Raw genomic sequence first — 14856 nt, 5'->3', positions numbered from 1 at the left:
TCAGTATCAGCCAGTAACTCAGGTAAATAAACTCAGAGCTCAGGCACAATAAAGACCAAAAAAGTGGAGCTTCCTGGAATCACGCCCCCGACCCCACATTCCCCAGCAGCCGTCGCCCCTGCCTGAGAGAGACAGCATTCACACAGGATGCTTCCTTGCAGCCTCCATCTGGGGGGGCACTGTTGTTACTATTACAAAGGTGGGAGCAGAGGCTTCAAGGTGACCCAGAAGCTCGCACAGGGCCCAGCCCCATGCACGACCAGCGCGAGCTCCTGCTGCTGTGAGCCCCTGCGTCTTGGCTTGCCCACCTGCATGTGCCGTCTGTGACCCATTCCAGCCCTGGCTGGATTCCAGACACTTCTGCTGACAAGAGGCAGGGCAGCTCCGTGAGCCCCTGCCCTCTACAGGCTGGGAAGGAAGTGCAGCCTGAACTCAGGATGGTCTTGGCAGTGGGCTCCCACTCTTTGAACTGAAACTCAACCCCCACCACCAAGCTGAGTTTCTTCCCTCGAAGGAATGGCCACCAACTCCAGGGAAACCCAGATGGGCAGCTCCAAGACCTGTGACAGGCCAGCCAGTGCGCCACCGTGGGAAGACTGGACGGAACTAGGTGGGAGGCCCAGCAGGGCTGGTTCCACAGTGGAGCCGGGCTTGACAACTGCTCATGCTGTGCTCACAGCGGCCTCTCTACAAAGACAAGCGCTGCTTCTGATTCAGACGGGGCGAGGGCGCAGCCTCCCACTGCTCTCAAGACTATAGCAAGGACACAAACCTCGTGCTCACCTTTGCACCTCCAGAAACTCCCAAGCTGGCCTGGTTGGGGCTGATGGCAAAAGGCTCAGGCCAGCAGAGTCTGACCCAACCAAAGTGTCCCAGGGAAGGCAGGAGGGCGCCCCACAGCGCAGGCGGGAGCACAGCCAGCACGGCCTCTCCGGTTCTCCCGGGGGTGGCGGCGGGCGAGCGCTCTGCTGGCTAGACCGCGACCCGCCCTGGTGTGGGGCTTAGGTTCAAAACAAGGAGATGCCAAAAGCATAAATAATCTAAATGACCCTGGAGAATTCCCAGCTTTGGAACAAAGCTTGCTTCTTTCGTTGAGAACCAGCCTGCTTCCCCAGCTAAGCTGATTACACTTGGGGGCCTCGTGGACCAAAGAGCGATGGTGCTCCTGCGCATTGCGGCATGGCGAGAGACCGCCAGCTGGAGGTGCGGCGAGGGCCGCCGCGGCGGGAGGCAGACAACGCCCCCCCCTCCTTTCTCGCTTCCTCATCCTTCCTTTTTATTTGTTAAATGAGAACATGTGGTTGAATTCTCAAACGTTAAATGGTTGTAAAATTCAATTCTATCGCCTAACAGAATACTGGTGGTCAGTTCACCGGGTGGGAACCCATCCAGCCGAGAAGTATTCCTAAGGCTCACAAGGGCCCTGGAGTGGCTGGGGGAGCCTCGCCTCCTGACAGCCATGCCTGACTCTGTCCGGAGGATGACCTGAAGGTTTGGCTCACTCTCTTATTTCCCAGAATGGGAATGAATTACTTATAAGCAGCATCAGGCTGCTTAGCTGCCCTGCAGCCCTGGCGGGGACACTCAGAGCATAAGGGGATCCGCACAACCCAGGCAGCCGGGGGAGGAGGGCTGTCCCGGCCGAGGGCCTGGCCCCGGCGCCCAGACCAGACGGGCACCGAGCAGCAGAGGCAACCACACCGCAGGATGGGCCGGAGCAGCTCTCCCGGCCCCTCTCTGGGACATGCTCCTCCTGGGTTCTGAACCCTGCAACCTGGAGAGGGTGGGGAGGGGAGGCTCCTCATGAGACTCTTAGGAGGCCCGTTAACCCGCAAGAGCGGCTAATCAGCCTCCTGCAATCTAGTGAGTGGCCTCCAAGAAGTCACATGGTTGAACACAGGGACCCCGGGAGGCAGGTCAGGCCTCCCGTCTCCACTCGGCTGAAGGCGGGCGGGCACGGCAGTGCAGGTGGCCTACCTAGCTGGGAGAGGTCCAGCCGGGCCCAGTGCATGCCTGTGGGGCAGCTGGCGGACAGAGTCCGGATGAACACCTGGCCGAGGCTGTCCAGCGCCCACAGGGCGTCTTGGCAGGCAGCGTAGGCCCTCATCTCAGCGTCGGGGGGCAGTTGCACGGTGGATGGGCGGCACTGGGCGTGCTGGGCACTCACACGGCACAGGTCCTTACTGCTCTGGCACAGCCACAGCGAGCTTCCTGCAGAGAGGTCACAGCATCACCATGAGGCCCCGGCTCGGCACCCACCCTCGCTCCCCACTGCGGGGCAGGAGCAGCCAGTAAACAGGAAACCAGCCCGACACACTCGGAAGAAACAAAAGAAGTCAGATCTTGGAAGCCCACATCACTGGCTTAGTGGCCTAGACCTTGGATGTTCTATAATGAACTGGGAAGCCTTCATCGTGGTGTGTTGGCCAGGGTCCTGAGGAAGCAAGCTCAGCGACTCCTTGGTAGTACGCCACTGAGGAGCCTCTGCCTGGGTGACAGAAGGGTGGCGGGGTGAGGGTGCTGGAGGAGGCCCAGAACGCCAGGAAGCCTCTTCTCCCTTTCCTCACCCTCAAATTACAAGCTTTCATTCTCTCCATTTATTCAGAGTCCTTGAGGCTCAATTCACTTTAAAATGCAAACCACACTTAGAGAAGTTTTACAATCTCAGTCAGATTATCTAAAACCTGGGGCCAGATAACAGTTTAAAATTAAATTTTTTGGGGGATTTTGAAAACATAAGGTCATGGCCATGCCAGATATTTAAGTAACAGCCCTGAGGAGTCAGTTGGGAACCCTCCACCCCGCCACCCCAAACCCAGGCAGTGCAGTGATGCTTCTCTAATGCAGTGTGTCCAGTCATGACCTGCAGGATAGACGAGGGCAGGAGGGGCCTCCTGTCAAGTCAGTTTTGAGGCCGCATTCAGGACACCTGTGGTGTTCAGAGCTCTCTCCCTCGGCACTGCGGTCAGACCGTCTGGCGAGGGAGGGTTCTGTTGCACTGACCGAATCCTCCACATTCTGGTGGCGATAGGCTGGACCTCGCTGGCCACTCCCTCTGAACTACAGACTCGTGGCATCGTCTCGTTGGACTTGGCACCATCCTGGGCGGACGCTTTGGCCACCAGCAGGGCCACCTGACTGCCCTGAGCTTCAGGAGGGGCCCTGAGTTCTAAGTGGAGTTGGGAGGCGTGCCTGCCAGGGGGACAATGGGTCTGAGGCCAGCAGGGTCTGTAAACGAGGATCACAGGGGAAATGGCCCAGCGCCCGGACAAGCCTGGTGACGACTGGCCTGTGTTATGGCCCCGAGATGTGCTGCTGGAGTACCGGCTGCCAGCCTCAGCAGCCACACTGGAAGCGCCTGGCCGTCAGGAGGAGCCTCGCCTCCAGACTCCCTCAGCACCCCAAACCAGGCCCTTCTCTCCTGTCCAGCTTCGGGGGCCCTCGCTCGTGACACCGCCATGGCCAGGCTCCCACCCCAACTCGACCACGTCAGACCACGGATTTAACCGTTCAATGGCACCCCAACCCACCTTCCTTGGTGGGGGCAGTGGATGCCAACACGAAGGCCCACTTTGTGGCAGAGGCAGTCCCCCGGGGAACGACATGATTCCAGTAAGTGCCTGGAAAGAATAAGGGAAGACTGTGTTAAAGAAAGAAGAACTTCAGAACGCTTCAGAACTTCAGTTCTAGGCCTCAATTGGTCTTCAAAACCCCTCACAGAGGAGGGGTTCTAGAGGGCCCTTAACGTTGGAGACCCAAGCCAGCACTGCGAGAGCCAGCCCAACAGGCAGAGCCGCAGTCCTGCCTAGGGTGGGGGGAGGCCACCCAGGGGAGACGAGCTGGAGGAGACCCACTGAGCAGGGCTCACTCACAGAAACGAAGGCTCAGCTGGCACGTGAGCACTTACGCCTACGTTTACAGACCTCGCCCGAGCCTCGCGTCTCCCACAGGGCAGTAATTTTCCCTCTTGGAAACAGACTATTCTCTCATTAGACTCAAGTATGGGAGGAGTTTTTCATGTAAATGGAAACCGCTGACATAAAAACAAGCTCCACGTGCTCTCCTTATATCCTACGACATCCCTAGTGGAAACTGAAGACACACCAAGTAGACACTGGTGTCCAAGTTGTAGGAACGACAGACAAAAAAGAGGACACTGATCAAGAGCACAGAGAACGCCTCCATCACACACTTCATACCACTGGCACTACACGATCTTTTCAAGCGGAAATCTTAGAGCCGTACTTTAAAAGCTGACTCTAAGTGGAGCTGCCCATCAAGCTGACCGAAGTAATTCACCCACCGATGAGACTCCCTCGAGCGACGTGGAATTCATTCTTGCCCGAGGAGATCCAGACGCCACTGTTGTTGACGCCCAGCAGGCTCGGCTGGCACTGCAGCTGCTGGGACCAGAACGCCGTGCGGAGCCTGTCCGCCACCTTCTCCACGGGCACCTGGGCCGCCGTGGCTACCGAGTGCGTGGCACGGATGACGGTCTGGAACAGGCTGCACTGGTCGAACACCACGTAGTCCGTGACGCTCACCTGGAGGGAGGCAGGCAGGCGCCCTGCTCTCAGTGCAGTCACAAGCGCCTTCTGTTTGCGCGAGGCCTGAGAGCTAAGGCCCCGCCCACCTGCACGTGCGCTAGTGTGAGGACTGGGGACAGGTGTAGGGACGGCCCCGCCGCTGAGTGCAATTACCCCCGAGGGGTCGATCGGGGGATGCTAACGTCTGCCTTCAGTTTACATACTTTTCTACTGCTCGCACCTCTCACGAGCATGCATTCCTAAATATCACCCTGCCACATCCCGGAAGTCTTTTATTCTAAATCAGTGAGAAAGGATTATTTTGTTTTGAAATTTAGGAATTTCCAAAGGACAACCGGTATAATACTTAGAATCATAACACGGTTTTTAAAAAGGTAGTGTAGATAGAGTGATGGAGCAATTCGTGACCTAACAGGAAAATAAACGTGTTAGTCGCTCAGCGGTGTTCGACTCTGCAACCCCATGGACTGTAGCCCGGCAGGCTCCTCTGTCCACAGGATTCTTCAAGCAAGAACACTGGGGTGGGGGCTTCCCTGGAGGCTCAGTGGTAAAGAATCAGCCTCCCAATGCAGGAAGCCTGGTTTTGAGCCCTGATCCAGGAAGAACCTGCATGCCTCAGAGCCAGCTAGGCCCGTGCGCCACAGCTACTGAGCCCGTGCTCTGGAGCCTGGGAGCCACGACCACTGAGGCCTGCGTGCCGAGAGCCCGCGCTCCACGACAAGAGAAGCCAGTGGGCGGAGAAACCTGCTCTCTGCAGCGGGAGAAAAGCCAGCGCAGCACTGAAGACCCGGCATGACCAGGGGAATGCTGGCGTGGGCGCTGCGCCTCTCGGGGCCTTCCCGGCCCAGGGGCTGAAGCCCGTCTCCTGCTCTGCAGGCAGAGGCGCTCCCACCTGAGCCACCAGGAGGCCCTGGCCTCACCAGCATGGCCAGTGACTACGCCAGAGCAGCAGCACAGACTGGACCTGTCCTGGACGTGCGGAGCACAGCCGGGCTCAGGCTCTAGACGCGCTTCTCTCACTTTCCCGAAAGAGGCCTTTCTCCAGGCTGTCTAAGGAAACCTCTCCTTGCTGGGCAGCTCTGGTTGCTGAAAAGCTCTCTGTCCACCCTGGTGGATTTAATTACAGAGAATGTCACGGCCCCACTCTTAGGACGGCCTTGTGCAGGCCACACTCCGAGGTCATGCACAACAAAATGCTGAGACGTGAAATCACCCCCGACAGGGAATCTCACGTGTAATAAACAAAACAGATGCAACAGGAGCAGCTATGAAGTCAGCACTGCACTCCGTGTGGGCGCACAGCCCCTCCTCACAGCAACGGAACCCGGGCTGACTGCGAGTTGCTGTTTGCACTGAGGTTCAAGCAAATGGCGTTTGTTAGCTGCAGAGCCTGTGGCCTCTTTCTCTCTTATGGGCAGAGCGCATGCCAGCTTGGCCAGGCAGACTCTACCAGAGTCCACAGGAGGCCGGCAGAGCCTGGGGACCACTGCCCTTCCTTGTGGGGTACGGCGCCAGGCCACACGGAAAGCCTGGGACACATTCAGTCCTAGCACCCAGGCCTGGCCGATAAGTAGAATGCAAGTTAAAAAAAAAAAAGAACGGTTTAACGGCCAAACATAATGCTGACTCGAGCACTAGAGAGAATCAGTCCTGCAGTGACTAACGCAGCTCTGCTTCCAAATGCCCCAGAGATGACTGTCAAATCCCTCTGAAGATAATGTTCTGAATACTACGATAAAATGGTATCTAGCTTTCTTTAGGCGACTTAAACACAGAATTTTGTACATATATGCACTGTGTGTGTGTGTGTGTGTAAAACCATATGATACAGTTACAAATACACAGACTATTTCTGAATCATTTGTATAACTTTTCAAATAGCACCTGGCATATCAAATCAGAGTCATAGAGCAAACATGACTTCCTCTTCCCCACACTCATCTGAAAGGCCTAAGAGCGGCCGGTGGAAGACCTGCCCTCGAAGAGAGGCCTGAGGGGCAGCGCCTGGCCCAGTGGGGCCCACACAGGAAGAGCCGCTGCGCGCTGCACGGCCCCACCGCCCTGCTGGGGACTGCGGGCGACTCGTTTACGCTCAATGTTGCCAGAGGGGTAAAGAGAGCTTAATTATACCATCCTATTTGTCAGTGTTTACTTTTCTGGGAAAAATTCTCCTTTTCTTTGTTGAAATACCATTTATTTACAGGCCTTCTGTACAAGCAGGGATAGTGAGTTTTAATTGTGGGTTGGGTTTCTCACACCTATTATCTAATCTCTTTTCTTAGTACATTCTTTCAGAGTTAAATATTAGTATTACCTAGGTCTTCAAATGGATGTCACTAGGTTTATTTAGCATGTAATATCAAATTTCTAAGTAACACCAAAATTTAAAATAAATAAACAAAGCCTGCATATTTAGGCAGAAAGAGCTGTCCAAGTCACTTTCTGTGAGAAAAGCCCTGACATTCCTAACGTGCTCAGATGGAGACTCAGGGGTGAAGACTCTGTCTGCAGCGCAGGAGATATGGGTTCGATCCCTGGGTCAAGAGGGCCCCCTGGAGAAGGAGTGGAAACCCACTCCAGTATCCTTGCCTGGAAAACTTCATGGAGTTCACAGAGCTGCGAAGTGTCAGACACGACTGAGCACGCACAGCTCATCAAACAGCAAAAGTGAACACTTTTGGTTTAACCCAAGCTCCCCGAACTCCGTAAGAAAAGGGAGGGGCGCTGCGTGGGAGGCGCCCTGGCGCGGACCCTGGAGCTGAACACCTACTTGCCACCAGTGGTCGTCGTCTCCTTGGGGCTTCTTGGAAACGATGCCAGTCCGGAACCACAGGTTTCCTCGGATGTCCAGGGCCCACAGGCTCTGCTGGTCCCCAAGGGTTATACAGACGGGCTCCAAAGCCTGCCGCTCACTGGAAACAAGGACAATAGCGTGGTGTCAGCACCCAGGTTCTTGGCCCCCAGCGTGTCTGGGACACTGACATCAAGTGTCTGGGGGGGGCCTCGGTGTGGGACAAGAGATGAGCCGCACCCGCAAGTCCCAAGGAAGGAAGCTTGAGTTCAGAGTTCAATGGCTGTGCAGTCCGCACCGTTCAGACGTGTGGCGGGACCTGAGGGACACACTGCAGGCCCAGGAGAGCGGGGAACACTCCTTAGAGAAAACGACCCGGGAAGAAGCACAGGCGCCTGAGGGACACCAGGCCTGTGTGGTCCAGCGCCCCACCCCTGCCTCCACCAATTAAGTGAACAGAACCTGCCAGTGCCAGGCTGTGCGGGGCAGCAGCAGCCTGGCAGACCTGTCCTCTCAGCGGACAACACCCTCCCTCTGCCATCCAGTCGTCCCCGCCAGCGTCAGGGATTAGCTGTGGTCCCCCAAGCACAGCGCCTCCCTGACCTCTGCAGGGGAGCCGGGGCACCCCCGTGAGGCATGTCCCTGTCCAGCTCAGGACCATCTACACCAACGGGCGGTGGTTCCCCCAGACGGGAGCTCTGTGAGGCCAGGGCAGGTCACGTTCACACTCTCAGCCCAGCACCACCCCCGGCTCTCAACAGCAGCTCACTCAAGTTTCCTGGGATGCTAAACTCAAACCAAGACTATCCTAACTTTTCTAAGGACTACTGATAATTTCACGCTAGAAAAATGACCTGACAGTAATTCTGCAAGGAAAATTCTGACTGGTAGAAAGCAACCAAATAAACTGTAATTCATGGATAATTTCAGCTGACAAGGAGGATAATAAATGAAAATATTTGGCTTAGTCATCTGAGACTCTAAACAGAAACTTTCTGATGCTGGGCACTTCTGCAGAAAGACCACCACGAGAGAACTGTGAACATGTGGGGCTCAAGGTCACACACAAATGCTGCTCAAGGGTAGAAGCATTTTTAAAACTGAACTCTGACCCAACGTCCAGCCTGCCAGTCAGAGGGAGGCACAGGGTGCCTTCAAGGCCAGGCTGCTGGCATTGACTCTGACAATCCCAGAGAACACCACGACCTTGGAAACCTTCAGGGAACCAGCTCTGCCTGGGAGAGGCTCACATGGGTCACTTAAGGGGTGTCAAGCTGACAAAGACCAGACAGGGACAAGGAGGACACAGTGTCTGCCCCTGCGCGCATACCTGACAATGTCGCACTTCCAGAGCTCCCCCTCGGGGCAGAAGCTGCTCACTCCCTCCCGGTACAGGAGGGCTCGCTGCTCCGTAAGCGCCCACACCACACTGTTGCGGGCAGTGACCTGGGACAGCGGGAACGGACAGTCGACCTTCACGGCTCTAGCACAGGGGCGATCCACGCTGAGACCTGCCGGGGAGGGCGGAAAGACCCCAGAGACACACCTTCAGGATTTCACTCCCCATTCTCATCCTGTTGCTGGCTTATTTTTCTTTTTTGGTATTCTGTTATTATAGCCTTTCCTTTCATAGTAAGCGTTTTCTCTTTTTAAGGTTTAGTCAACCTAAGATGGTTAAATTGTGCTTAAATACAACATCCATCTGAAGTGTTTTTGGATGCTCTTTGGAAACTGGAATAACAAAAATTCAGGACCTTCTAGTGTCCCCAAGTAGCTAAACAAGTTCTGAAAGAACACGAAAGCCCAACACAGGAGAGCAGCCAGACCCGAGCCAGGAGGGCCCCGGCCCAGAGGAGCTGGTGCGCAGACATCCTCCGCCCTCAGTGGCCACGGCCCTCGGAGACTCTGCAAGTCCTGTCTCCGGAGCCCTGAGGCCACTCCTAAGGGAGCTGGCAGAGCAGCTGCTACCTGAAGCCCGTACCTGCAGCCGGGCCTCTGCTCTCCCCAGCGTGTCCCTACTCATCACTCAGGCGCCCCTCGGTATCACAGTCCTTGGGCTGCACTTCTTCCTCAGACTCAACACGGTGGGAATCACCTACAGGACTTCTTACCTTACTAACCCTCAGGCCAAACCCGGAGCCTCTAACCCGGTAGCTCTGGGTGGGTCAGAGTTGGGCTGAAAATCACTGCCCAGGTGATTTCTAAGGCCCTCCTCATCCCCAGGCCAGAGTGCCCTCTTTCCCCAGCAGGAACGATATTCAAATGCCTCTGGAAGTTGGACATGCCTGTCTTCCCAGCTATTTTTCACTTTCAAGGAAGCCATGGGAACAGGCTGGAGAGACTGGTGGGCACACGGGCCCGAAGCTGGCAGGGCTGCCCTCCAGGCTGAGGCAGGAGCTGCTGGTACGCTGGCACCCCACACCCGAGAGCAAGCCAGGTATGGAGGGCTTCCAGTCCCAGAGCTGTCCCTGGCTGACTGTTTCCAACAGAGATGGAAACATCCTCTTGGAAGCAGCAGTATTAAATGGTCAAAAGACTGATCTTTACGTAAATCCAACAGGGCCTCTTGACAAGCGAAAAAGAGCTCCTGCCCTGTACTCATTTCCAGGTACTGCTAAACCATGTTGCTTTTGGAAACCCATATCCCATTTTGCTGACAGTACATAAACACTGACTCTCATTACAGTTTATTTTTAATAAACAAGTCCCACTGAGTCTCTTCCAACAGCTAAAGGTTCCCCTCAGGGCAGTTTCCTAGGACAAGATAAACTGCTATTTGGAGCAGATTATTTCTCGTTGTTTTTTCCTGACCCATGTGTAAATAAGGATATGGAAGCAGGGCTTTGACTGGGCTGAAAACACTCAGTCATGAGTTAAAGGGAAAAATGATTCTAATGTCATTTCTCTGTTACTCTTTCCTCTTCAGATTTGATACCACAGGAAAAGGGACATGCAATAGTTAGCCCTATAAGATTCAAAATAATTTTATTAATTCCTGCCGTAAATATGTCCTGGGCTGAATGTGAGTGAATAGCAGAAAGCTGGTAATAGATTTCAATGGCAAATACTCTCTTTCCGGAAATGTTTTAACTTAGATTCACATCCAGCCCCTCCGTCACCGCCTCCAAGCACATCGCCACCAAAGTGCAGTCACCCGGGGGCAGCCACCTGTCTGCAGGTACAGGTCCCCGTTGGTCCTGATGATCCAGGCCGTGTCGTCGCTCAGGGCCACAAACACCGCCTGGGGCAGAGCTTCGTACCAGTGGCGCTTCCCCTTGATGGCCACCTTTCCGCACGCGAAGGCTCGGTTAGACTTCTGTTCGATCTTCCAGAGAAGGGCGCCTGTGGAGATGAAAACTCTATCCACGGGCCAATGGACACCGAGAACTCTTACCTGCTAAGCTCCCTTCTGGGCACTGCGGGCAAGCGATTTCTCCAACGCGCCCCCTTTGCTGCTACGCCGGCCGGGGAAGGGCAGTGCTGAGGCGCAAGCCCCCGGGCCCCTCAGCCGCCACCTCATGTGTGAAAGGGGATCAGTGGCAGCACGCAGGCCGTCAGGAAGGCAGGAGGGGAGATCGCCTCAAGGACACAGCACACAGGGCGGGCGTCAGGGGCCCACACCACGTGGGAGAGGGGCAGCGCCGCCAGGTGTGCTGGGAGAGGACCCGGATGGCCATCCTGAGGCATAGTGCGTGTCCCAGGAAAGAGAGCACCTGAAGGGACTCAGAGGGACAGGGTGAATTCTGGACCAGCCAAAAGGATACGGTGCAGGAAAAGGGCGCATCTGAGCTGGGCTGTTCCTTTTTCCACTTAGAAAAGGGTTCTACTAAACAGAAGACGGGGAGGGAAGGAGGAAAGGCAGACAGGAAGCCCGTCTATGGAGACAGAGGCAAGGTGTAACAAACCACCAGTGTCACCAAGAGCGCACAGGCTGGACAGAGGGTCCGAACGAGGCACAGACGGAGGAGAGGCAGCTGGCCCAGCCCGCAGCCCCGAGTGCCCACTGTGGTTGGGGCCCTGCAGGACGGCTCAGCCAGAGCACCAACCTGGTGGAGACAGAGCTCCCACTGGAGCGGTGAGGGCGTGAATGGTGTGTAGACACAAAGTAATTCACAGAATCAGGAAAGAACCAATGTTTATAACTGGCTGGGGAGATGAACCCAAAGGTAAATGAGAGGGAAAGGGTTAAAGTGCACAACTATATAAAGTCAGCTAATGGAAACAGATTATCTAGTCCCTAAGGAAAAATATTTTTCAAACAGGCCAAAGATGGAAGAAACCCCTGAACAAACTAGCAGTTTACATAGTGACAAAGGCTAGGGGAGTCGGAGGGAGTCTCTAACAGACGTCACAGGCTCAGTTTTGTCTGCCTTCCATTCTGATGCTCTAACCAACTAGCTGCTACTGCTGCTGCTAAGTCACTTCAGTCGTGTCCGACTCTGTGAGACCCCATAGACGGCAGCCCACCAGGCTCCCCCGTCCCTGGGATTCTCCAGGCAAGAACACTGGAGTGGGTTGCCATTTCCTTCTCCAATGCATGAAAGCAAAAAGTGGAAGTGAAGTCGCTCAGTCGTGTCCGACTCTTAGCGACCCCATGCACTGCAGCCTACCAGGCTCCTCCATCCATGGGATTTTCCAGGCAAGAGTACTGGAGTGGGTACCATCGCCTTCTCCAAACAAACCAGCTACAACCAGGCAAATACACATACATACTTTTGTTCTATTCCCCTCGCCAAATAGGTAAAGCAGCCAACATTTTGACAGACACAAGATTCTGTACAGATGGGGGTGGGGGTAGACCCTCACCCAGGAAGTGTCTGTCCCAGCCCACTGACAACGGCCTGATCACGGCTTGAAGGACTGAATGCATTTTCTTTTCACAGCCCAGGAGTAGCCTGTTCACCCAAAGATGTATGTAGCTCATTAAAAAATAATTTCTAAGAAAGAAACCAAATATTTCAAATTTATCCAACATATCCATGGGCCAATCTTCATTAGTTCAGTTGCTTTAAAGCAACACTAAGAAACATGAACACATTTATTCTTATGAGAAATTTGTACGTTAATATTTCTTTAAAAAAAAAACCCTCAAAATTCAAGCTATTTGCATAACTTAACACAAGTATATTCATGTGTTACCACTGCAATTAATTAAAAAAACTAATAACTGAACTGTATTTGCACAATTTTTAGTTGATGTCAAATGAAGCAGTCCATGTCCCATGGCAGAAAGCCCTTAAACCTGCAGGAAAGGCCAAGGTCTGCTGAGTGGATGGTCCTGAGTGCTTGGGTGGCTGCGTGGGGTGGGGAGGGGGCCGGGCGCAGGGAACCAGGGGGCGAACCTGAGGGCGAGACTGCCACCTGCTGGACGGCATCTTCGAACTTCTGCCAGCGCAGCCCAGCGCCAGGCAACGCGCTGCAGAACAGACCGCCTTTGTAGTCCAGGCACCAGAGGTACTTCTCGGAGACTGCCAAGCTGAGGATGCCGTGGCCGGGCCCGGAGTAGCCCATCCAGCTTTCTGCAAACTGACAAGGACAGAGCCTGCTGAGTCGGCGACAGAAGACACAGCTGCACGTGCCCCACACCCGGCAATCCGAGAAGTGCGCCAGCATTTAAGTCGCGGAGCTGAAAGGGCTGTGTACGTGCCAGTGTGTGTGTGTCTGTAAAAGGCCCTCTGAGCAGCCATGCGGAGACCGGCCCCGCTGTCTCTGGACCAGCTCTAACAGAAACACTGTGAGACGGGAGCTGCTGTCCCTGCAAGGACCCCACCACATCCCTGGATAAACACTTTCTCGTAGATACTGAAACCTCTTCCCTAACCCGGGGCTCACACCGACATTCTGCAGGTACGCCTCACTTCCCACTTGAACGCAGCCTGGTCTCTGTGTGTCTACAGGAGAAACGGCATTCTCATTACAGGAGAAACGGCACTGCCACTGCCTTTGTTTTCTCACGGTATGGTTTTGAGTTCTGCTCCAGTCACCACAGGTGGCCCACCCTGTGGTTGATGGACACCTGGTCAGGACACCGCCTGACTGGAGTTTGGAGACTAAGGTTTAGCTGCGAGGAATCTTTCAAAAAGCAAAGCTGAATAAAGCGTGTGCTTTAAAAGTTTGCCAAGACTGCAAAAGAAACCTATGTATTTGCACAATTAGCCACACGAGGACGTTCACTGCTCCATAGAGCATGATGCCCAATTCTTCTCAGCTGGCCCTGCTCCCAGGACACGCCTTAGCTGTGCCCTCGAAGCCCACCAAATGTGGCTTTCAGATGGCTGGGCTGGGTGAAGGCAGGCAAGGTCCTCACAGTGCTAGGGGCCCTCTCACCAGGGACTTTCTAAAACTCTGCCCAGAAGCCCAATCGCACAGGCCAGAGCTGCCCGGCTAATGCCGGGGTGGGTGGGGGCCCTGTGGCCACCCCCTCTCTCCGCCCTATGCTCATCACCAGCGCCCAAGTCCTGCTCCACTGCGAGGCTCTGCAGACTGTCTGGCTCCTCCCTGACTTGGACTCTGGGACCCAGGACTGTCCGTCACAGGCACTGCAGCATCCCAGCGCCAGACGCAGACCTTGGCAGCCGAAGGTACTCAAGAAAGGACACACACACAGAAAACCGCGGGAAAAGGCCCGCTCTCTTAAAGCAAGTAAGCGCGACGTTTTGCTCTCAAGGCAGGACAGACAGCACTGAAGTCTGAGAGAGGGGGCCCTGGGGCCACCCTGGCCCCACCTGCTACGCGACCCGGTGAAGCCAACAAAGTGTCTGATTCTCTACTTCCTCCTATGAAATGGGAGCACCTAGCTTGTAGTTTTTGTTTCCAGAGAAGTAAACGAATTGAATTTGTGAAGTGCTGAGCGTGGCACCTGACCCCTGTGGGTGCTGCCGTGCCTCGGCGGGACAGAGGTTCCAGAGGCACCTGGGGACGGCACGTGTGGCTGTAGGTTCCCCTGCAGGCCACACCTCACAGCCACACCACAAGAAGAGTTGCAATACACAGCTTTGAACCCAAACACATCTAATGATAATTACTTGCTGGTCTTCTCTGTAAAGAATCCACCTGCCAGCAAAGGAGACATGGGTTTGATCCCTGATCCAGGAAGATCCCACGCGCCAAGGAACAACTAAGCCCAAGCGGCACAGCTACTGAGCCTGCGCTTTAGGTACCCAGACCACCGAGCCTGCGCTCCAGAGCCCAGGGGGCACAGACCACTGAGCCTGCACTCTCGAGCCTGGGGACCCAGACTACTGCAGCTCGTGCGCCTGGAGCCCAGGGTCGTCCATGCCCTGCTGTCTCAGGCCCCACGGGGACCAGCTCCCTTCTACGCCCGTCACACCCTGGCACCGATGTTGAGTCAAAGAGATGTGCATCTGAGGGGAGGGGGTCGGGGACTGTTGGCCTCCAGCCTGCTCCATGCCTTCTCCTCCACGAGGGGATGGGCCTCTGCCCACTGGGTTCCTGGAGTGGCCCCAGGCCAACCCAGCCACTCTCCAGGATGATGAACACTAAGTGCCCATGCTGGGC

General features: G+C 55.2%; 1 protein-coding gene across 6 annotated transcripts in view; it reads right to left on the bottom strand.

Annotated features, from left to right (window-relative positions):
* Window positions 1–14856, bottom strand: part of TECPR2 (tectonin beta-propeller repeat containing 2) — a 100517-nt gene that overhangs the window by 35210 nt on the left and 50451 nt on the right. For all 6 annotated transcript variants that reach the window (XM_042235524.1, XM_042235526.1, XM_042235527.1 and 3 more), the window contains exons 10-16: window positions 12681–12864; window positions 10507–10680; window positions 8669–8849; window positions 7318–7459; window positions 4304–4544; window positions 3531–3620; window positions 1978–2211 (exon numbers count right to left, since the gene is read on the bottom strand). In XM_042235524.1, coding sequence (XP_042091458.1) covers window positions 1978–2211; window positions 3531–3620; window positions 4304–4544; window positions 7318–7459; window positions 8669–8849; window positions 10507–10680; window positions 12681–12864 — 1246 coding nt within the window. The remainder of the gene's footprint in view (window positions 1–1977; window positions 2212–3530; window positions 3621–4303; window positions 4545–7317; window positions 7460–8668; window positions 8850–10506; window positions 10681–12680; window positions 12865–14856) is intronic.

This window comes from Ovis aries, chromosome 18 (genome assembly GCF_016772045.2).
Source record: "Ovis aries strain OAR_USU_Benz2616 breed Rambouillet chromosome 18, ARS-UI_Ramb_v3.0, whole genome shotgun sequence".
NCBI lineage: Eukaryota > Metazoa > Chordata > Mammalia > Artiodactyla > Bovidae > Ovis > Ovis aries.
Note: the sequence above shows the minus strand (reverse complement) of the source record. Positions and strands in the feature narration are given on the sequence as shown.